Source organism: Lissotriton vulgaris, chromosome 6, assembly GCF_964263255.1.
Source record: "Lissotriton vulgaris chromosome 6, aLisVul1.2, whole genome shotgun sequence".
NCBI lineage: Eukaryota > Metazoa > Chordata > Amphibia > Caudata > Salamandridae > Lissotriton > Lissotriton vulgaris.
In genome coordinates, this window is record NC_141694.1 from 1,264,566,054 (window position 1) to 1,264,591,195 (window position 25,142).

At 41.5% G+C, this 25,142-nt stretch overlaps 1 protein-coding gene across 3 annotated transcripts in view; it reads left to right on the top strand.

Annotated features, from left to right (window-relative positions):
• Positions 1-9,833, top strand: part of DDO (D-aspartate oxidase) — a 90,413-nt gene extending 80,580 nt beyond the window's left edge. For all 3 annotated transcript variants that reach the window (XM_086927383.1, XM_086927384.1, XM_086927385.1), the window contains one exon: positions 4,141-9,833. In XM_086927383.1, the coding sequence (XP_086783509.1) occupies positions 4,141-4,708 (568 nt within the window). In that variant the 3' untranslated portion in view covers positions 4,709-9,833. The remainder of the gene's footprint in view (positions 1-4,140) is intronic.
• Positions 9,834-25,142: the final 15,309 nt, after the last annotated feature.

A 25,142-nucleotide genomic window follows, 5' to 3' on the forward strand; every position in this document is an offset into this window, starting at 1 on the left:
CCAGCAGACACGTACCAACTTTACTCAGCCATTACCGGACCTCTTCCAAAGTACATTAATACCAGCAGAAAAAATATCTAACCCCGTCCTTGGCGACCCCCAGGCCGGCCTGTCCATCGCCAACCCTCCTAACCAACACCCATATCCACTCTTTCACTAATAATAATACAACTGCTTCTCCATCTGATTGAACAACTTTTGGCTTTTTATTCACAGTATCTTTAATAATGCCCTTTAATGAAAAAAAAGTGCTATCCGGCTGATATAGAGCCATCTGGTCTGGTCACCCAAATCCCAAAATCTATTTAGATTAGGACACTCCTAGCAGCACACTGGAGCACTTGACACACAGCTACCTGGAGGTTTCCCCGGATGACGCACCAGGTCACAGAAAAAGACAAAAAGACGACGGGGCATATTATCAAGCCTGTGCGCTAAAATTATCGCCGCTTTATCGGCCGAAAACGGCCGATAAAGCGGCGATAATGGGCTTGATAATATGCTCTATGGAATTCCAATCGAAGCACATGTTAGATGTGAAGACATCTAACATGGGCTTCGATTGGAATTCCACAGAGCATATTATCAAGCCCATTATCGCCGCTTTATCGGCCGTTTTCGGCCGATAAAGCGGCGATAATTTTAGCGCACAGGCTTGATAATATGCCCCGACATCTTTATTTAAAAGTGTTAACGGTGCCCACATTCCATGGTGGAAAAAAACCGCACCTCTGCACTTTTGTTTGAAGATAAACAAACCCTCGGCCTGTGATAAAACATTGATTCTTTTCATACTGAGAGGCGAACGTATTTCCATTAACTTATCTTTATACTGTATCTATTATATTCCATATTTATGTTTCCCCTACCCTATCCTTAAGCATTAGTAAAGAGCACAGTTCCTATCTCGGGTGCGCAGACGATAGAGGTAATTGGGATAAGGTTCAACTGTTGATTGGAAAGCAGAAGTAGCCTTTTGCATGGCCACAGCAGAAAGCTAACAAATTTGCGCAACAAGAGTGCACGGGTTAAAATCTGGAGATTTTGCCTTTCTTATTATTGAAACCGGTTAAATGAAATACTAATATGTTGGGCTATTTTAACATCCATCCAGAGCGCAAAGTAGTCTATATATTCATGAGACCGCAACAACAAGACCATAGTCTTTCAAACATCAATGAAGGTTAAATTACATGTGCTTCTTTAAACTGAGAACCAGATAATCTTTCCATATTTTAGCTCGTCATTTGAAAGCTTGTGTGAAATGCAGTCGCTTGAGATTAATTTAGTTACAAATTGTGAGACGAGACCAACAATGATGAAAATAATCTGCCATTTTGTCGAACTATTTACCGCATTCCGCTGAATCAGTCTTGCATAGCCGAGTCAGAGTATAACAAAGTCCATGGAAAGATGTGTTCATTCACTCGTCAGACATTAGGTAAAGAAGCTTTTACTTTCAAGACCAGATCCATATGCTACTAATTTCCAGCTGGTCGTCACCTGAAATCCCTCTATCTGGGGATTCATTTATTTACAACAAATCTGCTTGTTGATGTCGCATACAGTAAATTACATTAGGAAATTCCTCTGCACAAACAGGCCTCTAGGCAGTTTAAGATGGACTCGCAAGCTAACGTAATCTACACAGGCCAGGAATAAGTTTGAGGCAACTCCCTAATAAATTACACCCTGCATACTGAGACTGCCTAATGAGATTTTTTGTTTACTTTTGTTAGTATTGAGTATTCTTTTGCTGATCTTTAGCAAGATGCATGCTTCATTCGGTTAACATTTTATAACTGCTATGTTTTCACATTCATTTAACCATACATTAGCATTTTAGTGTGTGCACAAAGTGCAGCGGTTTAAGATTTATTAAAAAATCATAGTTATTCAAGACACTAAAGATGCAAACAACTCTTGCAGACTTCAGGATAAGAACTTGGATACCAAAGTCACCATTCCAGTAAATCACAGAACGCAACCAAATGGCAATACTATCGAAACCCAATTTTTGAAAGATGGTGCGCGAACAGCAAGTTAATACTGGTCAGTGATTGATTTCATTTTTAAGCAACTTAATGTGTGACTTTAACCTTCATTAAAAATATACATATTCCAAAATATGTCTGCTGGGCTGGCACAACAGTCCATATAAAAAATGGAGTCAGGGTGCAAAGATTCGTGTTTGGCTCTCAATACTAGAGATGGTGGCACAGTGCCCCTGCTTTCCCTTTCTGTGTAAACCTGTTGCCAGGTTCGAGCTACATGGAAGTCTAAATGCTTGGATCAATAACTTGGAGTTGCCCACAGGTTTGCAAGGGACCCAAAAATAAACTCTGCCTAAATACAAAGAAGAATTCACAGGAATATACCGAACATAGGCATTGTTAGTGGTCTCTACAATAGAAATATATATATATATTTTAATGTAACTACCTTCGAATGAATTTTCAATTCTATGTGGCAGACACCCTTTGCACGGTAGGTTAAATACTTTCTTTATTTAGGTATGTTTGTATTTGGGAGACGGGGGCGCCTTACAGTTAAATCTGCATTCTGCATGCACTAAAACGACCTGTCATCCTAACACGTCAGATAACACGTCAGATAAAAAGAATACCACTAAAATGCCCGCCTGTCACTTATACAACACTTCTAAAAGTTAAAAAAGCAGTAGCAATCGCATGCGATTTACACTAATATACAGTGTGCAACTGTAATATAAATATTTAACTGATAATCTGTAATAATTCAACTAGATTACTCACACACGATCGTCTCTGGATGAGGGAACCGACGGCGACGTCACAGCAGCGCGTAAACGCACGCATCCCGGTGAAATGGCCAATCACTGCATGGATTCACTGTGTGAAGCCATGCAGTGATTGGCCATTTAGTTGTAGCTGAGGCAGTGTGTGCCACCCCCAAGCGCGGCATCCAATGATGGATGCTGCGCGGTGGACCAGCCAATCCTGGCGCTGCATGCAGTGCCAGGATTGGCTAGGGGGGCACATTTGCTGCTCGCCCTGTCGCCCCTTGTAAACCCAGGCTACGCAGGCTAACAAGTACCCCACCGTCCCGCTGGGGAACTTACATTGCGCATGCTTGGGCAAGTTGCAACTCAAATTGCACTTGCGCACTACGGTCTGTCTGCTACAGCCTGAGTGTGTGGACTGGACTGTCTGTCACGTGACTCAAGCTGCAGCAGGCCACCCCACCCCCCTGCGCACTCCGAAATCGCCGGGTGTGTCCCAGCGGCGGACTTGTTGTAATGTACACAGTTGTACATATTGTTAAAGGATTGCCGCAGCCGCGATGCGGGTCCATATGGCTGGTGGGGCTACGCCCCTACGCCCCAATGGACGCACTGCGCCTGCCAGCTTGGAATCCCTGTTAATACTGCACACCTTGGAGTTACCAGGACACCTGATATTGTTTACTCTAGGGGTACATAATTAACACCCTCTCATCCAGAGCACTCATAATTAGGTTCTTAGGAGCCTATCACAATAAGGCATAATAATACCGAAGACCGTTTTAACGATGGCAGTCAGTATTACAATATCTTTACCAGGCATTTATAAGTCCCAGCATCTGGTAATGGGGAATGACATGTGAAAGTGGTATTTACCACACCATTTTCCACATGCTACTCCCTAATTACTGGGTCGATTTTTCTGACATTTTCCACCTGATTTTTTCTTGTGGCTACTGCCCAGAATTGCTGCTGAAGCAGAACTACAGGTGGACCAAGAAATGGCATTACAGGGGCGCTTGGAATTGGCTCCTAAGCAGTCTGAGTTCTTTCTAGAGGGGAAACCAGTGGCCAGTGATGGTATCACCTCAGAAGTCATTTCCACTGCTTCTTGAGATCATTTCCTTATCAGAGCCTGAAATGATCAAACAAGAAATCGTGGTGCTATCATTCCATTTAAATGCAATACCTCCAATATTGTGAAATGTGTCTGGCATCATCTGTAGTGCCACCCAGCTTCAGATTTTGTCTACCTGTCTGTTCTTTACTGTGAATTGACCATTTTCTAACATGGTACCATTTAATGTGCCTGCTTCCTTAATGGCTAGATCATTGATGGCTTCCGAGATTTACTGTTATTTTCCCTCTTTTTCTTGTAGGTTGAAACGAAATGGAGGTCAAGTCCATGCTGGAAAAGTACAAGACGTGTGGGAACTTCATGGCCAGTATGACATTGTTGTCAACTGTGCAGGTCTTGGCTCAAGGGAGCTCTTTGGTGACCAGGAGATATTCCCAGTGCAAGGACAGATACTTAAGGTGAAAGCTCTATGGCTGACTCACTTTGTCCGTGATGGCTCCGGCTCCACATACATCTACCCAGGGATCAGCAGCGTAACCCTAGGTGGGACAAGAGTGCCAAACGATTGGAGCCTGAAACCAGATGCCGGAGTCAGCAAGGAGATACTTCAGAGGTGCTCCGCTCTTGTGCCCTCACTGGAGGGAGTCCAAGGTACCAGGGAGATGGTGGGACTAAGGCCCGCCAGAACCTCAGTGAGATTGGAGAAAGAGGTGTTGCTGCGGGGTGGTCAGCGATTGCATGTGGTCCACAATTATGGCCATGGTGGGGGTGGATTTTCTGTGCACAGAGGAACCGCCAAAGAGGCGACACGCCTGGTGGAAGAGACTGTCACTTTATTGAGGAGCACCATGACTAAATCTAAGTTATAAGAACTTGCCTTGTGGTTCTAGCAATCTGCTAAATAAAATAGCCCTAACCGCAGGATCACGCTGCCACATCTTGCATCTGACTGAACACCAGTGGGTAGACATATTTGCATCTGTTTCATGACTCCAAGGACAACCAAACAGCAGCATAGGACATGTTTTTATCACACAAAGGTGTTGGAACTGTGGTGAACCTGATCGCCATCAGTACTATCAGACACCTTTTGCGGCACTCGATGCAAACAAACATTGATCTCAGATAAACAAAATTTAACTTGGAATCCAGCAAGAGAAGATTTTGCGAATTCTTTCTTCAAAGCAGGATGCATTTAAGGGGGAAATATGCCCTTCTTGTGTGTGACAAGTCGCTAGTCTTTAGAAATGCTGCAATAAGTTGGGTAAAAGCGCAGTCAGTTGAGTTAGTGGCTTGAGTCTGCCTGACCACCCGATACATCTAACTAATTTTGAGGCCGATGATAGAAGCTCAATCATGAAGTAGTCCAAAAATTAAAATGTTTAATTTTCTTGAGAGCAAACAATCTATAGTAAGTACTCCTGTCTATTAATGAAGAGCTGTTTTAAATGATAGGCTATAGGCGATGAAATAGATGGAATTCTTCCAGTAATATAACAGAATGTACCATCAGGTATGTTTGGTCTGTTGTCTGTGTCTAAAGCTGTTATAGCTGAAGCCCGTCAAAAAGCAATCTGGCATAGATGCATAGTAATTTTTGCTGATATCGTCAGTCATCAGAATATGGAAATATTCAGAAATAAATTCACATATGCCACAATAGAGTTCTTTCATACAGAAGTAGTTTGAAATTGGAATTTCTAGTAATTATTTGTAAAGTGTTTTCCAAAATATTCTAATTTGTATCTAGAAAATCTTAAGGAGTTGAAATGGGATTTCGTTTTCTCCAAGTTGACTTGTACATTGATTTAGGCCTCATATAGAGTTTGGCAGATGGGATAACTCCTTATCTATATACCTTGACCATATCAAGTTACATAATGAGAAGTTAAGTATAGTGTAAACCTACACCTACCTATATATATGTTTCCCCCAATATTTCGGGTCTCGATATGTAGGCCTCAATATGTTGATCCCAAGATACCTTGTCGCCAATATTCTGGTGGGATACCCAGACAATGCATTGCAGCCAAGGGAGCTTGGCACTTCACAGTGATGCCTTTGGTTGGATGATTTCCCAGGTACTAACCATATTGAAGGGATAATGTCCACGTAGTTTCTTAATGGGTATCACTGCATAGATATGCATGTCCTGACTGAGCTCTGGTGTCTGCAGGGGTTCCTATGCATGACATTTCTCGTTTGAGCTACATGATAAAGCTTTGATGTGAGACAAAATGGTTTGCAGCTCTGACTTTGTCTCCTCTGCTTGCATACACGTCCTCACGTGATGTTGGAAAACAACTGAGCCAGCTTCATTTGGACCCCATTGAATCGGAGGTGAGATGGCCGCACCGTTACTCCTACTGTAACTCTGCCAGTCGCCACACTGTGCCATGCTTATGGAAGAGTGTCCATTGTGATGTACCCCCAGTGGCCCTCCCCATCACTTCCAACACTAAGCAATGCATGTTTACTATGTCATGATATTAAGGCCTACATCAATGGGCAGGATGTGCATCTACATCCATGGATTTTATTATGTCTACTCACATTATTTTGTCATGAACTGAATACAGTTATTGTCCTTGCCTCAATGCATATTCTGCGTCACATCATTGACTATTTTAACTCCTTCTCTCTAACATAAGAAATTGGCATGTCAGCGAGTTCTCTCCTTTCCCCTATGTAGGAATGCCACATAGCAGAGGCTAGCACTGCGCAAGTCAAATGTGGCAACAACTAAATTACCAAGGGAAGTAAGTACACAGAAAGCAATGAAATAAGATAATGTTCATGCTAGGGCTATAGATGCAGGAGTTGGGTGGGTATTGGTTACAGTGTGAGATTTGCAGATGGATGCATGTGGTGGATGCTGGGAAAAATCCAATGGGGTTTCCAGGTCACTGAGACTGAGGGAGAGTATGAGAATGGGTATAACACCAGCGTTGCTCAATCATCTGCCCCAGGTTTTATGCCTAAGGGAAAGTGGAGGATCAATGCAGAGCAGGGCAAAGATGAGAATATAGAAACTGGCAGTAGGCAGGCACATAGGAATAGGGCAGTGGGTGGGGCCAAGGAGAATTGACTGTGATGTTGAGGATAGGTTGATGTCTGCCTTTTTTGGTGGCAATGTGCCCAACATGATCGGTAAGGGCAGTGTTTACCTGATTTCTGCATACTACTGATGGAAGCAACATAAAATGCAAGACAATGATGACATATATGAAATTGTTCCGGTGGTAGAAGAGCATTGTGATTGTCTGGTGGTAGTTAAAAATATGTGAGATGCTATGTATCACCAGCATCTTTTGGACATTGTATAGAGGCAAGTAGCTTCTGTCTGCTCATCAGAGGTACATCCCCAGAAAAGTGATAGTGAGGGAACACATACTCTCCTGTGCTGTCCTCCTCTGCCATGGCTGTTTGTTTAATGGCAGTAGCCATTCGACTCTAGAAGGGGTTTCACTACCTTGGATGTATGATGTTACATCAGCTTTATTGAGAATGCGTGACAAGGGTGCGTTGCTACATAGGTGTGCGCTCTTTTTATTGGAAACAGAGTTGTTTCTTCATAACTATAATCATTATTTAATGAATGTTCAAACAAGTTCATAGATCATTCGTCTTTTATTCAATCCTTTGATGCCAAAAATCAATTCAATTCATAATTTTCTTTATAATCCTTTTTGTTGACTATAATACCCAATGCATTTCGGGTCAATGGAAAAAGGACCCTTCTTCAGAGGTCTGTAAACAGAATAACACAGGACCAGTTCAGTCACTAGAAAAATAATAATTAGGTCACTAACAAAAAGCAATATTCAATCAGCATTGGTGAATATATGACATACATGCATAGTGTGCTCAAGGTTTTTACACATTGTTAGGTGCATAATGTGGTCTTATATGTGCTGTGATGGAGGTTGTACTAATACATGATGCAAGGGAGTACCAGAAAACTAAAACAAACTATCAATTAAGGGGTGAACATGGTACGATAACACAGCAGTAAATAAGGAGGGTGCTTTGTCTAATTCAGGTTAGAAAACACTACTGGGTATGGGCTCCCAACAGTAAGGCCAAGCCACTGACCTAAGAATGAACTGAACAATCGCCAATACTGTTATTCCTTCTTTCTCTTATTTATCACGACACATTGGAATTAAACCAAATATGGGTCCAAGATTTGTAAATAACAGTATTGGCGATTGTCTAATTCAGGAGCACCTCGGTGGAGCACCTCGGTTGAGCTTGCATAACCGCAAGCAATACATGAATGCGAGCGAACGTTCACACTTACCTCTATAGACAACGCGAGTCTGCGAGTGGAGATGCCATTCAGAATATTCCCTCCGTGTTCTCTGACGGCGTCAGTTTGTGGCTAGAAGCCGATACACTAGTGTTTTTAACATCGTGACGCGTGTAACGTGATAGGAGTAAGTTGGCTTCAAGATGGAGCCGTTCACTGGGAGCTTATCGTAGGCCAATCTGTAATCAGAAACGTGACACGTGTCACGTGGAAGGGATCAGTAAACTCTGTGCTGGAGCAGTCAGAGGCTGCTTCAATCACGTGACGGAAAGCTTTCCTTAAGTTACTAGGAAACATGAATCACGTGCTTCGCGAATATAAACATAATATAATCGAAGATGTATAGATGTGATGCGCTGGCTAACAGGTAGAAATTTGTGGAAAACAAGCTAAAATAACGTTAATGGACGGAACATAGAAATAATGGAATGGAAATGGGACACAAATGTATGTGAAGTTGTATGAATGAAGAATAACAAATATTGGTCATCGCTCACCTACATCATTTGTGAATGTGTAAACAATAATGGAGAGCTTGCGACAGTAAAAAAGTATGCTCGGGGATCAGGTTAGGAAATCAGCCAATGTCAGAGATACAAGAATATTTACAAAAAACATGAAAGTTCTATCCTGTCGTTCATCCCTGATGGATGTAGGGAATGACATTTTTTTATCCAATAAAATTCAGACATCAGTCTTGCTTTTAGTGGATCCATATTGCAACGTTGTGGCACTACCTCAAGTATTGTGAATTTTAATTGCGATATCTGATGATGAGCCTCTGTCCAGTGAGTTGCTACAGTAGATTTCAAGTTCTTTAATCGAATGTTGCTTTTATGTTCTGACATGCGTATTTTGATTTTCCTCTCGGTTTGACCTACATACATTTTTCCACACGGGCATTTAATTGCGTACATCACATTCTTGGTATCACAAGTGCTGGAATGACGAAGCTCTATTTTATGTCCTTTCGTAGGATGCATCAGAATGTTGCCTGTCATGACATTATTGCAGTGAACACAGTTTTGACATCTAAGCATTCCTTTGTATGATGTGATCTCTGTTTTTTTGCTGTTCAATAACTCCTTTAGATTTTTTGATCTCTGAAATGCAAAAGTTATGCAATCACTATATAATCCTTGCAAGTCAAGTTCTGCTGTTATTAAAGACCAATAATGGTTAATTATCCTCTTAATTATCTGTGCCTCAGTTGAAAATTTTAATACACAAACCGTTTTCTTCACTGTTGATGCTGTTTTGGATTCAAGTAAGGATTCTCTAGACAATTGATTCACTCTTTTTATGGATTCATCTAAAATATCTTGAGGATATCCTCGTTCTCGATATTTAATGACCTGTTCTTCAATCGAATCCTTTAGGTTGTTACCATCTGAAGTGATTCTCTTTAATCTAATGAAATGTGAGACCGGGAGATGTTTCTTCAAGGCTTCAGGGTGGAAACTTTGGTACAAAAGGCTGGTGTTTCTGTCTGTTTTTTTGATGAATACTTTTGTGTTCAGTTGATCATTTTCTATGGTAACCTGAACGTCCAGGAATGCTATAGAATGTTTATCAATATTGTGTGTAAATTTGATCCTTTCATGATGAGTGTTGATAATTTCAATGTTTCTTTCCAATTTGGACTTGTCACCTTTCCATATTAAAAATATGTTGTCAATGTATCTTTTAAAGACTACTAGATGGTCTGTCCATTCCGGATTTTGTAGGATGTGCTCTGTTTCAAATTTGGACATAAAAATGTTAGCCTACGAGGGAGCTCCCCCGAAGCCCATTGATGTTCCATTGCATTGATTGTAAAATTTGCCTTGCCATTCAAAATAGCTGTGGTACAGTGCGTAATGCATGAGTTCCAAAAGGAACACTTTGCTGACATCCTGTTTTTCATCTTTTAATAGGCACCATTCTAATGCTTCTAGGCCTTCGTTATGTGGACTTGAAGTGTAGAGTGCTATGACATCCACGGTACATAGCCAACATTCTACGCTGTTGTTTAAGGTGATAGACGTAAGTAAGTTCAAAAAGATGTAGTGTCCTTACATCAGATTTACAATGCATGTGTTACAACGCAAATGCCATTACAATGCAAACCTTTACAACGCATGTTATTTCAACGAATTTGCCTTTAGCATGCATGCCTTTACAACAAATTTCGTTGTAAAAGCATGTATGTTAAAGGTATATGTGTGGCAAAGGTTTCCTGGACCCCTACCCTAAACCTTAATCCCAGTCCCTGACGTACCCCACCCCTGCCACCAACCCTTCTAAAAAAAATAGCCTTCCCATAAACCCTAAAGCCCTACCCCTGCGTGACCCCACTCTGACTCCAGCCCTTTTCCTGCTCTAAATCAAAAAACCTTACACCTACGCAAACCCCTGGCCCCCAGCCCTTCTCCTGCCTCAAACCCTAAAACCATACCCCTGAGCAACCACTCTGTCGCCCACCCCCACCCCCATCCCTACCCTAAACCCTAAAATACTACCCTTGTGCCCCCCATCCCCCCATCCCCCAGCCTTCTTGAACTCAAACCCCTAAAATAGTAGTCCCCAGCCCAATCCCCTTAACTCATGCAGGCAGCTCATCTGAGTTGTGGTGCACATTGTTGTGAGGAAGCAGAGGAGTCTCTCCGGTTCCTCTAACGACGTGGATTGCCTACCAATGCTGCCGTTTCCACAATCATATGCATAGTAAAAAAATGTGTAACGCATGCATTGTAATGGCATGCATGGGAACAGCTGCGTTGGAATGGCTGTTTCCCACTATCTCCCTGTGCTCAAGTACTCTATCTTATAGGCTGCAGTGTGTGTGTCAGTGTATGTGTACCATCCACTGTTTGGCTATGGTCCCCAGACACTGTTGGCTGACTGCCCCAAGTCAGAACTGTCGTGGCATTGAATCTAGCAGCTTTGACATTCTAGAATGGTCATAATTTGTTATTCCATGTAGCAGAGTATGAAGCAAACATGATCCAGATCCCTTGATTTCAGTAGATGAACTTGGCTCAGAGAAATTCCCTTATGGAGGCACATGAATATCTGCTTGAACGCACCACTGCCACTCTTGATGGAGTATTGTGCCCTGTTGTGCTGTTTTTTCCTTGTGGGTTGGATTGTGATAGGGTGCCATAAAACATGTTTTCAAGGGTTAATCGATGACACAAGTGGGGAGATTTAGAGTCATGAGTGGTTGGTATAGGGGTAGAGATGCTGTGCTGTATGTAGCTATGTGCATAACAAACTTAGTAGACTAAAGACAGGACTAGGACAACCTATAACTCCTAGAGACTGTTCCGGATTACAAAATAGGCAAAGTATGCACCGGCCTATGGGCCCCACTTCTTTTAAAGGCCCCAAGACAACAGATCAAAATATTATTGATTTGATCTCGAAAGAAAATTACAATCAAGCTTTCTTGAATTGTTTCCAAAAGATTAAAAAAATTAATCAACTCAAACAAACAAAAACGTTACATTAAAGACTCTATAGAGAAAACACTGTATTAATGTATGTACCCATTAACAATTTAAAGTACAGAAACCAGAGATATCAGATTCACAAAACAGTTTCTCTCTTAAAAGCTCAACTTCTGGCAGCTGTCAGATTGTAAAAAAATATGGTGCAAACTATGGGGCAGATTTACAAGCCCCTTGCGCTGCCAGTGGTCACTTTTTTTGATGCACCAGCAGCGCATTTTTCTGCTCCATATTTACAAGGACAGAAAAAGCCACCTTGCGTGGATTTTCTTGTCCTTGTAAATACCGCCCCTTTACAAGCAGCACTTTGTGTGAAAGGGGTGTTCCATGGGTGTTGCTGTGGGTGTTCCCAGGAAACACCCATGGAACCTGACACATTTCCAGATTTACAAGAAATCGTAAATCTGGAAATGCGTCTGAATGGTATGCCTCGCCAGGGAAGGTGAAGGGAGGCGCAACAAGGAGAAATGCATTAATTGGAGGAATTACTTGCAGTCATCCAACGGATTTACTGCCGATATGGCTCGCTGCCGTCAAGCAAAATCTAGCCGGTGTTGCTCCTCTCACCAACTGCTATCACCATAGACCGCGATAGCGATTAGTGAGAGGAGCTACGCCGGCTAGATTTTTACTGTGAGCAATTACTCCATTCGGCTTGGGGTTTCAGTCCCTATTTCTGCGTTAGCTATCTGGAAGTTCCAAATTATTTGAGATTCAGCTGGTGCAATTATTATATTGTTTGACCAGATATAAGGGTCAATTACTAACTTTTTATTCATCATCCTGAAGATGGTCTAATGGACTTTTAAGCCACAGAGACCGAAACGTCGACCAGTTCATCTATTTCTACAGCTATTCAGTTTTCTTTGGAATTATTTTCGGTTGTTTCAGATTCATTTCCTATTACAAAAATACTTTGGAATAGATGTTTCATGATACAAATACGTCAATTTAAATTTTGATTGTTCATTAGTCAGTCACCATTGGAGGGCTTGACAACGGATTTATTCATGTTATTGGTGTTTGTTTAGTTTCTTTGAAGTAAATCCCTTGTAGGCATCCTCACCTATTAATTGGAACATGTCCCAAGCCTCCAAGGGTCTATTGGGTTTCCGATGTTTCTTTACTCAAAACTAATGAAGCGCAGCAAAATGAGTTTCTGCACCGCGCTGTATTCGTTTATTGTAAATCTGCCCCCTATGTACGTGTAATGTACAGTAGTGATGGTCATCCCCATATAGTGGCCGAACCATGCACACTACTTAGTTCAATGTTATCCCACTAGAGCATGCGTACGAATGTGTTCCCATCAAAGACAGACGCCGAAGTGAAAGAAGCTGCCCAAAGATTGAGAGAGAATTATCCTGAGGACATCGAGTTGGAGTATGCAGGTGAAATGGTTAATTTCAAGTACTTCATATCACAGTTAGAAGATTCTGATGAAACAGTGCCAGCATCGCAATCGTACAAACTCATTATTGAAAATATGGTGCAATCAACATTCCAAAATGTTATGACAGCGTTATAATTTATAAGTGTCTCATTATTATGAAGGCCAGTGGTGAACAAACCTTTTCGAAGTTAAAACAACTGAAAAATTGTCATTGATCTTCAATGACAGAAGAACGACTGAACTCACTTGCCATTATGACCACTGAATATGATGTCTTGCAAGAGGTAAACATCCAAGATATCCTGAAAGATTTCACCACAAACAAATTGAGGAAAGTGAATATTGAAAGTTTTGTTGGTTTATTAAAACTAAATATAAGTAATTTTTGTTTAATAACATTAATAATTGTTAATGTTTAGTTTTGTGTAATAAAATTGGTTTATTAAAATTTTTGGTTGGTACATTTTAAAACTTATTAGAAGATAATTTGCATGGGGGGGGGCAACATTTTAACTGTCTAGAAGCCTCCACATGGTTAAATCAGGCTCTGCCTAGAGAACTAGATATAATAATATATTAAAGCAAAATCTAATACTGTTCTCAATCAACTGCTTTAACGTTATTTCAAATAAAGGGGCAATGGAAGAAAATACTCCAACACAGATTATCAACTAAGAAGTGTAGGTTCTTTAAGAAATGCATATCATTTATTTTATGTATACGTATGTCTTTTTGAACCGTAGATGCCAACACAGTTCAACCACAGTACTGCTCAAAATGCGATCCTTATGCAGATATGAACATTTGATGGTGTCTTAACACCATCAAAGGACGACAATCAATTTGACACCACCCACAGTCATTTGTATGATGCATTCACCAGGACTGGCACATTTTGCTTGAGAGAATTCATAGTAATACAATTGCACTATTGGGTAAAAACCTATAATAGGCCTGTATGGGCTGGAAATTAGTGAATCCTGTAAGTTAGCCCAAAGTGTTAACCCCTTCGATGCTGATGACGAGCTCAGCTCGTCATCAGCCATGGTGGGCGTGTGCGGATGACGAGCTGAGCTCGTCATGTAACGCGGCTTTTGCAAAAAAGCAGCGTAGCACAAAAATAACCGCCGCAGCGATGCGGTTAAAAAAGCTATCAAGGTATTGGAAAAATCTGAAAGAAAGTTGGGGCATAGTACCCAGGTCAATGTAAGAAGATCCTGAAACTAGAAGTGTCTAGTAAATTATATCAGTTGGGGTGTGGCCAAGATTGCATCAGAGTAGGAGCTCTTCCTCACCCTTCAATGTCTGACTCCGCACAGCACATGCCCTGCCGGCAAGGAAGCAGTTAGGCAGTGTGCCCAGGCTACAACTTTGAACCAAGCTATCTATCCTGGGCGCTCAGTGGGTTGCAGAGCCAGATCGGCTGCGCTGGGTTGAGAAACATCAAGGCGACCCAGAGCCTCAGCTCCAAACTTGGCCATGCCTTGGAGTGGCAGCCTTGGACGTCTAGCAAACATCACACTCCAGGCAAATAATGAGGATTGAGATAGCTGGGATTCAGTGGCTAGATTGTGCTCCCTTGGGGGCCTAGTGCTGGCGTGGGCCAAAAAGCAGCTAGCATTAACAATTTGAAGCGACGCATCCTAGAGGTGAGATTCATCCTTTGAGACACAACAAGCATCACAACCACTTTATCACAGAACCCCCCACTGAGCTCAGAAGTTAGGAAGCCTGCACACACTTTGTCAGAGGTAGTTGGTGGCTCAAATGGGCTGGTCCTGGAGTGGGGAATTGGATTTTTCCTCGGGCTGTCACTTATGGCAGGGTGCCCTTGGAGACAATGATACTAGGCCGCCTGCATAACCTACCTATATGCTGTACACAAAGTGAAAAACACCCCCTGGATATAAATGAGCACAAGTGCTCTTTGGTCCCGGGGGAGTGTTGTACTCCTATGCACACCAGTCCATAAATAGCACCTCGCCTAGCACATTGAGTAACTCATGTATATCACTAAAGAACCTACCACGAATTGGTAGACTCCAGGGCGACTCTTTAATGGTTCACCTGAATCCACACATCACATGGAGATCATCAAGGGGCCACGAAAGAAGTAAGACCTCACCTGTCCACTTGCAGATGCCCTCACCAGGAAAGCGGGTCTCAATCCTCTGGCTTCTTGGGGGCTGTCCAGTGCCTGGGGTCTCCTGCCCAGTCCTACACTGCCAACACAATGTCCAGTGTGCAAGAAAGAAGGAGATATGCCACATGCTGGCTCAACAACAGATTGTCTTGTTCCATTAAGACCTTTAAACAAAGAAGGCAGCTCAAAAAAACAGACAAAATACCACCCAGGAAGACTTGCTTTCTTAATATGCAGCAAAGCGTCAGAACTCTCCCATGAGGCCTGAGCCTGATGCCTATAAAACCCACTAATTCCTGCCAGCAGAAGGCGCTGCATGACCACTCTGAAGCCCCACTCACAAACTCCTTCATGGAAGAACTCTTCAGCAAACTATGAAATGATTTTGTGTCCCTCTGTGAGGATGTGTCTTAGTCCTTGAAGGAATTGAGACATGAGATGTTGGACCTGAGGCAGCAGGTGCCCACCTTGGAAGACTCCTGGAATGGAAAAGAGGTTGAATTAGAAGCACTAAGGCAAGAAGGTCTATAACTTGATCAACATAAATAGTGCTATCTCGAAGATCTGAAAAACAGATCTAGGAATTCAAACATTAGAATTAACCCTGGACAGTAAACTCAGCTGCGCTCATGAAGTTTGCAGAGTTTACACACTCCGGGTTATGCTGGGCTCACGTTGTTCTGAAAAACGCGTAGCGAAATAGAGTTGGCAAGCGAGGAAAATCCACCTTCCAGTGAGATTTCTCCTCATTTGGAATCAAAATCAACCTCCAGACGAGATTTGTCAAAGCGGGCGGTCGATTTCTTATTGCGATTGGTAGCGTGTGCTCGCGCCCGCTTGCACTGAGAAACCCATCCGCTCGCGTTGAGAAAGCTGCCACGGCGGTAAATCTACCGAGCGGCAGAAAGGAAGCAGAGCCCGCTTGTACTGTGCATGGTGCAGTTCGCAATGTTTGCACAGCACGGACAAACACCAGGCACTGAAAAACACTGCAACCTGCATTAATCTAACGCACTCTGCCGCTTGCGGAGCTTCGCATAGCGCAGTGGAGTTTTTTTGCAGTTCGAACTCCGCCCAGGCTTAATTATAATTGGAGGCATGTCCACTAGTGCGGAAAAGGGCAACATCGAAAAGTTGGTTCAAGCATATTGTAAGAAAGCAATCCAAGGATTTTAAATAGTTTATTGAAGGAATCAGCACAGCATAAATCCAGTCTGGATGGTAGCAGGATACAACTGACCAACCAGTACAGAATGCTACATTAACAAAGCTCTGTTTGGAATATAGAATGAATTGCAGAAGAAAAGAAGTCTCATGCCTTAAAGTGATATGACTGAATACATGTACATAATACATTTAAACTATAATACAGAATGTAACACATCTCCCCCTTTAAATAAAAGACCTTTACAAAAGAATGAGCATAAAGACTTATACAAAATCATGTAAAGAAATGGGCCTGTTCCTGACCCTAACATTACTCTTGATTCTAGAAGCCACAGAATCACAAATTGGTACATCAACACTCTTGTTTTCAACCATGGAATCTTTTTGGTACCATTTGATATTTTGAACAAGACACTTAGCCACCCTTCTTGAATTCCAAACCTTACCATCTTGGGTGATGACAGTATTTCTAAAAACTTTTTTTTATTTGAATAGGTCTACCATATTTACTCATTCCTTTACTCACAAGAAAAGGTTTGAGGATCCTCACCCAATCACCTACTGCAAAGTCATGTTCTTTGGTCTTCCATTTATTATTGTACCATGACGTGGCTTTGTCCTGTTTGCAAATAACTTTATCAGCAACCTCCTTAAGATCAACTTTGTTTTCCATTACTTCAGTAAACTTCTCTTTAAACCACCAAGGGCAAATAGCCGAAGCTGGTTCTCGACCCTTAAGTAGTCTAAAGGGGCTAACCTCTGTGGTGGTATGTGGAGTGATGCGGTAAGTCCATAATTTTTCTCTAACCACATTCAACCAATCACCCTTTTCCTTAACTGCATCTGCTACAAACCCTTTCAAAACTCGGTTAAAGCGCTCAACCTGTCCATTCTCATGGGGTTCATACAAAGAAGTGCGCACATGTTTAATCTGACAACCATTCAGAAAACTTTCCATCTCTGTAGAGACTAATTGCACCCCATTATCCGATACCAAGGTAGAAGGACAACCCTCCCGGGCAAAGACTTATCTAAAAAAATTAATGACCGTACTAGTAGTAGCCTTGGCCACAAATTTTACCTCAGGCCACTTCGAGTGGTAGTCAATCATGACCAGAGCAAAGCGTGATGTTTCTGGTAGGATAGAAAAAGGACCAGAGATGTCGAAACCAATCTTACTCCAAGGAACTAGCGGCCATTGGACAGGTTTAAGCGGTGGCACATGAACCTTTAACATTTTGTCCTTATCACAACATTCACAACAATCCCTAACCGTGCGATCTATGAATCTGTCCATGCCTGGCCACCAAAAGTGCAATCTAATCAGACGCTTCATTGCAGAAATGCCAGGATGTGTTCTGTGTGCCAACTTTAAAATCAACTCTCGTAGACCATGTGGTGGGATACATTTTCCAGATTTAAATAAAAAATCTCCTTCTAAGAATAATTCATCAGCAATATGGAAAAATGGTAACACATCTGAACTAATACAATTTTTGCTGGGCCAGCCCTCCATCATATATTTTTTTAGAAGAACAAAAACTTCATCTCTATCTTGTGAATCTTTCCAATTACTCTCAGTAATTTCCTGATAATGGGATGGAATAACATCCGTCACACTCAATACAAAATCCACATCATTAACAACATTCACTTTGTCTGAACAAACACCACAAGGTAGACGTGAAAGAAAATCCGCAGTTAAATTTTTCTTCCCAGGAATGTACTCTACAGTAAAATTATACTCTTGCAACTTAGATGCCAAACGTGCAATCCTTGCCATAGAATTCCATCCTCCACCAACTGATAGTATGTGTATAAGAGGTTTATGATCTGTCCTAAGTACAAAATTGCTGCCCCAAACATAAATTCTAAAGTGCTCTACTGCCCACACACATGCAAGTAATTCTTTCTCTATGACAGCATATCTTCGTTCAGTTTCGCTCAGAGTTCTGGATGAAAAAGCAACATTCCATTCAGTATTTCCATCGCGTTGAGATAGAAAACAACCAAGCCCATACAAACTAGCATCAGTAGTTATGATGCACTTATGACCCATCCTAAATGGTTTCAAAGTAGGGGCACTAACAATATCATTTTTAATATCCTGAAAAGCCTTGTCCTGTTCATCTTTCCACTCAAAAGTTACCTTCTGCCTCAACAACTTTCTTAGTGGTTCCATTTTGGTTGCAAAGTTTTCTACAAATTTACTGTAGTACTCACACATTCCTGAAAAGGACAGTAATTGTTCCCTATTGATTGGAGCTGGTGCCTTGAGAATAGCTTCAACATTAGATTTCTTGGGAACTAAACCTTCTCCCGATAACGTATGTCCTAGATATTCAACTGATTTACAAAACAGCTTACATTTGTGTGCCTTCAAAGTGAGGCCACTATCTTCAAGTCTTTTACAAACTTGATCCAAATGTGACATATGTTCTAGTTCATTTTTTGAAAATACCAAAATGTCATCTTGGAAACATTTTACAAAAGAATCCAAATCCCTGAAAATTTGAAACATTACTCTCTGAAATACAGAGGCCGCTGAGGCTAATCCAAAAGACATTCTCTTATATTGAAATAACCCCATCGGTGTGATAAATGCAGTGTACTTTTTGGATTCCTCAGTTAACTCTATTTGATGGTACGCTGATCTGAGATCAAGTGTGGTAAAGATCTGCGCACCATCAAATAGAGAAACAAGCTCATTGATGTTGGGTAAGGGATGACAATCAATTATGATATTTGAATTTAATGCTCTTAAATCAATGCATACGCACAATTTTTGATCAGGTTTTCGCACTAGGATGATGGGAGAAACCCATTCTGAGGATTCAATGGGTTCTATTATATCCTCTTTCAGAAGATCATTTAGCATATCTTTCAACTCATCTCTCACATTGAGAGGAACACCTCTCAACTTTTGTTTAACAGGAACTACATCTTTTTTTAACACAATTTTGTGGGCGAAATGTTTTAATTTTCCCAACTCATCACTTTGCTATATTTGAGACTCCAACATTTCATGTCTTCTCTAATATCTTCTTTTCCAACTTTTCCAATTACAGCATGACTTGTAGAGTTTACCATGTCTTTTTCACTACATAGAGATACTGGATCTTTTGAACGAGGGTTAAGAATAATACCTAACTCATATTGTTCATGCCAACCTAAAACATTGACCCCCTTGACCGCAATATACAACTTAATCATAGCAGTTCTGTTCCTGAACGTAAGTGGTACCTTTAAGAAACCCTCAATGTCAATAATAGATCCATTGAAACTTTCGGCAATGATGTCAGATGGTAGTAAATCCCTAATATCACATACATTTACCAGTCTCTCACTAAAGTGTTCTTTAGTGATAATCGTCCATGGTGATCCTGAATCAACCATGAGATTTATTTCCTTACTATACACATGAAAAGAACAAATAGGAGACTTCATGCTACCTATAATAACACAGCTTCTTTGTACAATAGAAACAACAAAACCTTTGTCAAGTTCTTGAATTTGATTATTTTCTGTACTTTCACTTATGTAAGACACTTTTGAAGGATCTAATTTATTGGAAGACAAGCATGTCTGGTTAAAACGTCTGTCTCTACAAACATTGCTAAAATGTCCTAACCTTCCACAAATTTTACACTCCTTGTTTATGGCTGGACATCCCTGAAAAGAAGCGATATGTGATTTACTACCACATCTATAACAAGAAAATGAAGAATTAAAATTATCTTGTTTTCTATAAGAAGGATTGTTAGAAATCCCTTTATTCTTTCCTTGCGCAAAGAAAGAACCTCTGTTATCAGATTTAGGTTTAACAACACAAACTTCTTCTTCAGAAATGGATTTGTTAGAGTTAAAGTTTTGCTTAACAACATCCATCCATTTCTCAGACATTTCAGTGGATATAGCTACAGAAATGGTTTCTTCTAGATTTGGATCTCCTATGCACCAGAGTTTCTCTTGGATCTTTTTGTTTTTAACATGGACAATGATTTGATCCCGTAACATTTCATCACACATTGTCCCAAAATTACAATGTAGACTAAGTGATCTTAAAGCCGTGAGAAAGTCATCAAAAGATTCATCATTTTTTTGTGCTCTGGTATAGAATTTAAATCTATTTAAAGCAATGCTAGCAGTTGGCTTAAATCTTTTCTCAAGTCTAGACAATGCTTCAACATATACATTCAAAGCATCACCTTCCCCCATACGTGAAACAGACTGAGGCAAAGTTCTGAAAATTTCTTGGCCTTCTGAACCAAGGCAATGAAGTAAAATGCTTTTTTTTCTTTCAGCACCCATACGTTCCCCATCAATAGCCTTCATATAGTTAAAGAATTCCTCCTTCCATCTGGACCATGGCATAGGAGGGTCACCTTTATTCTGTAAAAATTTGGCTGGGGGATCAAATTGCATTTTTTTTTAAAATAAATAAACAAATCGAAAATAAAATGACAAGGGATGAATAGATAATGAATTGACTAATTCATTAAAGTTAAATGTTACCGTGAGAGGGATTCAGCAGATCACAGCAAAGTCGATAAAGTATTTCAAAATAACACTTGGCTAAGCTTAAAACAATAGTTAAAAGCGTTTATGTGTTATTAATCTACTGAAATAGAAATTGTAATAAACAGAACAGCTTCCGTGTTGTTTGTTTGCCAAGCACACGAAGAAACGATGGAAAAACGGAAGCTTCTGTAGCAATTGCTTCCGTGTTGTTGTTGCCAGGTAACAGAGAGAAACAATGCGTCACCGCCGCCCCTTCCGTATTGTTTGTGGCGTTGCCAGGAAACCAAGCAAAAGAAGACGTTCAATTGTAACACGCGCGTGTTACGTAGGATGCAGATGGGCGTCTTGTTGCTAAGCAGGACGGCGAGAACGTTGCTGGAAGAGACGCGCAAACCTGTATCTAGGCAGCAGCGCGAAGAAACACGGAAGGCCCAAAGCTTCCTGAGTCCAACTGAAATGATGCAGGCCTAGTGGCGCTGGGTCCAAGCGCCTGTCACTGAAATCAATCTTCCAAGTTGCAGGTACAATTAAAGAATATTTCACAGGTAAAAGAAAATGAAAATTAAATCGGTGTGGTGAAAAAAAAAATGAGTAGTCCACACGCTGGCAGCTTAGTAAACGAAATCTAATTAAATTAGATAAATTGTAAGGAACGGTAGTCTCAGTCTCAAAGTAGAAATAGCCAGAGAAAGAATGTAGAAACACAGTACCTTGAATAAGGATGCACCTTAGTGAAAATCCGTGAAAGTGGAAAATAGTTGAAAAATGTCCGTGGGTTCAATTTATACTCCGCTCCTGTGCTGAGAAAGGCAGGAGTAATAGGTCCTCGTCGCCAAAATTTGTAAGAAAGCAATCCAAGGATTTTAAGTAGTTTATTGAAGGAATCAGCACAGCATAAATCCAGTCTGAATGGTAGCAGGATACAACTGACCAACCAGTACAGAATGCTACATTAACAAAGCTCTGTTTGGAATATAGAATGAATTGCAGAAGAAAGCAAGTCTCATGCCTTAAAGTGATATGACTGAATACATGTACATAATACATTTAAACTATAATACAGAATGTAACACATATCCTGCAAAAGATATCAGACTCGAACATCCAAATGGAGAGGACACACTGAGAGGGGTGACCCTCTAGATCTCAAGATAGACCCAAAGATATCCTGATCTGCATTCATCATTTCAAAAAGAAGGAGGACATCATGAAAGTGACCCAGACAATGGGCATTATCACTTTTGAAGCAACAAAAATCGTGGTGTATCAGGATCCGACGAGCAGCGATTTTCTTGCCAGAAAAAGTCATAAAATACATATGGGGAATCCCTTTTTATCTTGTTTTCACCTGGAACAATGGTAAAACATGAGTTGTGCACCCCTTTCGAGGTGCAACAAGTCCTCTGTATTGCTTACTTTCAGGATGACAACGGACAGCCTGCAGACACTCACACCCCTAAGGGAGCCGTCCCATAAAAGCAGGAGCATTGGACCAACAATCTCAAAGAGGAACTCTCATAGGCGGTCATTGAAAGAAATTCTCTGTGAATGATGAGTTGCTAGCAACAAGCTGAAGCTGATGAGCTAGCCAATGGGAAGTGAGTCTCCGGACACCGGAGGTCAAGACCCATCGTGGGCAATGGGTGTACTTCAAGCCAGATACCCCTTGCCCCATGACACGCAGAGAACAGATGAATCCTGGTTTGTGGGCATGGCGGGGGACTAGCCAGGACACACCCACTTAGCTCCAAGGGATCAGGGTGTTATATACAATAACATTGTTTATGAAGGTAATGCATCAGGCCCCTTCATTCTACCTCGGTAGAGAAATGTTTATGAGTCCAGGGGCCATTTGGGGAGGGGGGAGAATTGTACCATTTTTTTGTGCTTGGGAATTAATGAGGGGTCCCTCCCAGAATCCACTTTCATGACACTGGTTTTAACCTTACACTCACTAGAGTTGGGAACACATGACTTTCCTGTAGATGGTCTGAAGATGATGTCCCATAGATTGTGTCTAGCCATTATGGCATACCGTTGCCCACCTTCAAAAATGTCAAAGGAAAAGAGGCACATGAGAAACAAAAATAGGAAGTTTAAGGTGTAGTGAGAAATTAAAGATGGCACAAAAGTGGAACATTAATCTGAGTAATAGTTTAGCTTTGAAACCTGTTTGTATGCAGCATTGTAGCATTCATTTGTTTTGGAATGGTGCAGCTTCTTCATCAGCATGAACTTTTACCAAAATCACCAAAAAGTAAAATGTTACCCAAGATTATGTTCTTTTAACGAACAACCTACAAGGGTTCTGGTACAGGAACAAGATTACTTCCAAGCATGTGCTACAAAGTACCACACGATACAACATGGTACAGTTCTTCTCTACAGACAGCTTTACGGTGCATTGTGCAAAAATGGCTCTGACGTGCACAGGCAGAAACATGATCTCTGTTTGAACAGTGTCCTGTGGCACTTGATCACTGCTCACATTTGTAAGATGCATCGCTGTTCCTACTTCATCATTTCTTTACACATTTATTTAGGTGATTGAAGCACCCAGATCACGAAGATGGTGCTGCGTGTAGTCAGCTGTGCCATCACTTTGTTTGCAGTCTGGGTCACGAACGAGGTATTTGCATGCGATATGCTCACTGCTTCTGATTTATATGGCTCACGAACTGCCACTAATAGCATGACAGTGTAGCCTTGTCTATATTGATTTCAATGATACAGCAATAACACCACCCTCTAAACCATCAAGTTTTATGAATAAGACATGTGTGTGCCAGACACCTACCGCCTATGGCTATGTGCAGCCAGCCGAAGGTGTCACCAAACCTGTGTGTACATCACCGCATTGGGAGCAGTCACGCGCTGAAATTGGCAATGATGACCATCTGGCAGTATGTCGACAAGGGAATACTTCACTAAGCATGCCCATAAGTATGCCTGTGGATTTGAATGTCTGTCTATGGGACCATTTGAGTCCCAGTGATTGCCACCATTAACATGTGTTCCACATGTTGTTCTATATGTCTGTTTGTCTCTCTCTCTTTTTTTATCCCTTTTCATATCAACAGGTCGGGTATAGGAACTCGAACCAGACGGCCCTACTAGCACAGAGACACATCAACACCCGATTATAGGTACAGCAGGAATACAGGGCGTCTTTTCCCTGATCACTTTTTCTTGTAATTTTCACTTCAAGGTCCTGACGAAGCGCACCTGGATCCATTAGGGACCACCTCTAAGCACCAAACATGTTGACCTAATCTCACTTTTTCCACATAATCACACAGATTTTGAGAGCAGCAAGAAGACATCCATTCCCCCTCTACATCTGCTTTAAGGAGGTGCTGCATATCCTTTGTTGTTTTAGCCTTACCTTCCAGACCCCCGAATAAAACTAGGTTGTGGGTACCGCAAAGGTAATTTTAACTCACTCACTCACTTACTGTCCTAGGCCCACACACCCACATGCACTACTGCGGCGTCGCCTTTGAAGATCTCCGATAAAGAGCCCTCTCGCGGGGCCCGTGGAGGACAGTAGCACCACCTCCACGAGGAGCAATGCCCGATGATGAAGCATGACACTTGCAAGGGTGTGTGAAGGCACTATATTCAAAAGGACTAATTACTTCACTGTCTTTAAATAACCCAACTATACTGAGAGAGACCACTCTGGCACTCTTTTCAACCACAATAGGTGGCTTTCTCCTCTGACTTTAGGAACAGTTACCCTTTACTGAAAACAAATAAATATGGGCCCCTTTCATGCTTTTTTGTCTGTGTGAAAGGGGCGTTCCATGGGTGTTGCTGTGGGTGCTCCCATGCAACATCCATGGAACTTGACACATTTGCAGATTTCCAACATTTTGTAAAACTGGGGATGTGTCAAAATCCTATGCCTTCCCAGAGTAGATGTAGGAATGCATAGAAAGCAAAAAATGCAATTAATGATTGTTTTTGTGCAGGAAGATGTCCCTTCCTGCACAAAAACAGTCATCCCTGCATTTCAAGCACCCTTGCGACATGATGCAAGGGTGTCTGTGCTCGGAGCATGGCAGCCAATATTGCGCCCGCGCAGGGGAAGTAATGCATCCTGTTGTTGTCAATACCACGCATCCCTGTGCTTTGTAAATGATGCAGCATGGCTCTGCTAAAAGGCTTGAGGGTCATACTGTGTCATTGTCTTATAGATGAGACCACAAGAGTTTACCATACATCGATCAATCAATCAATCAATCAGAGGATTTGTAAAGTGCACTACTTACCC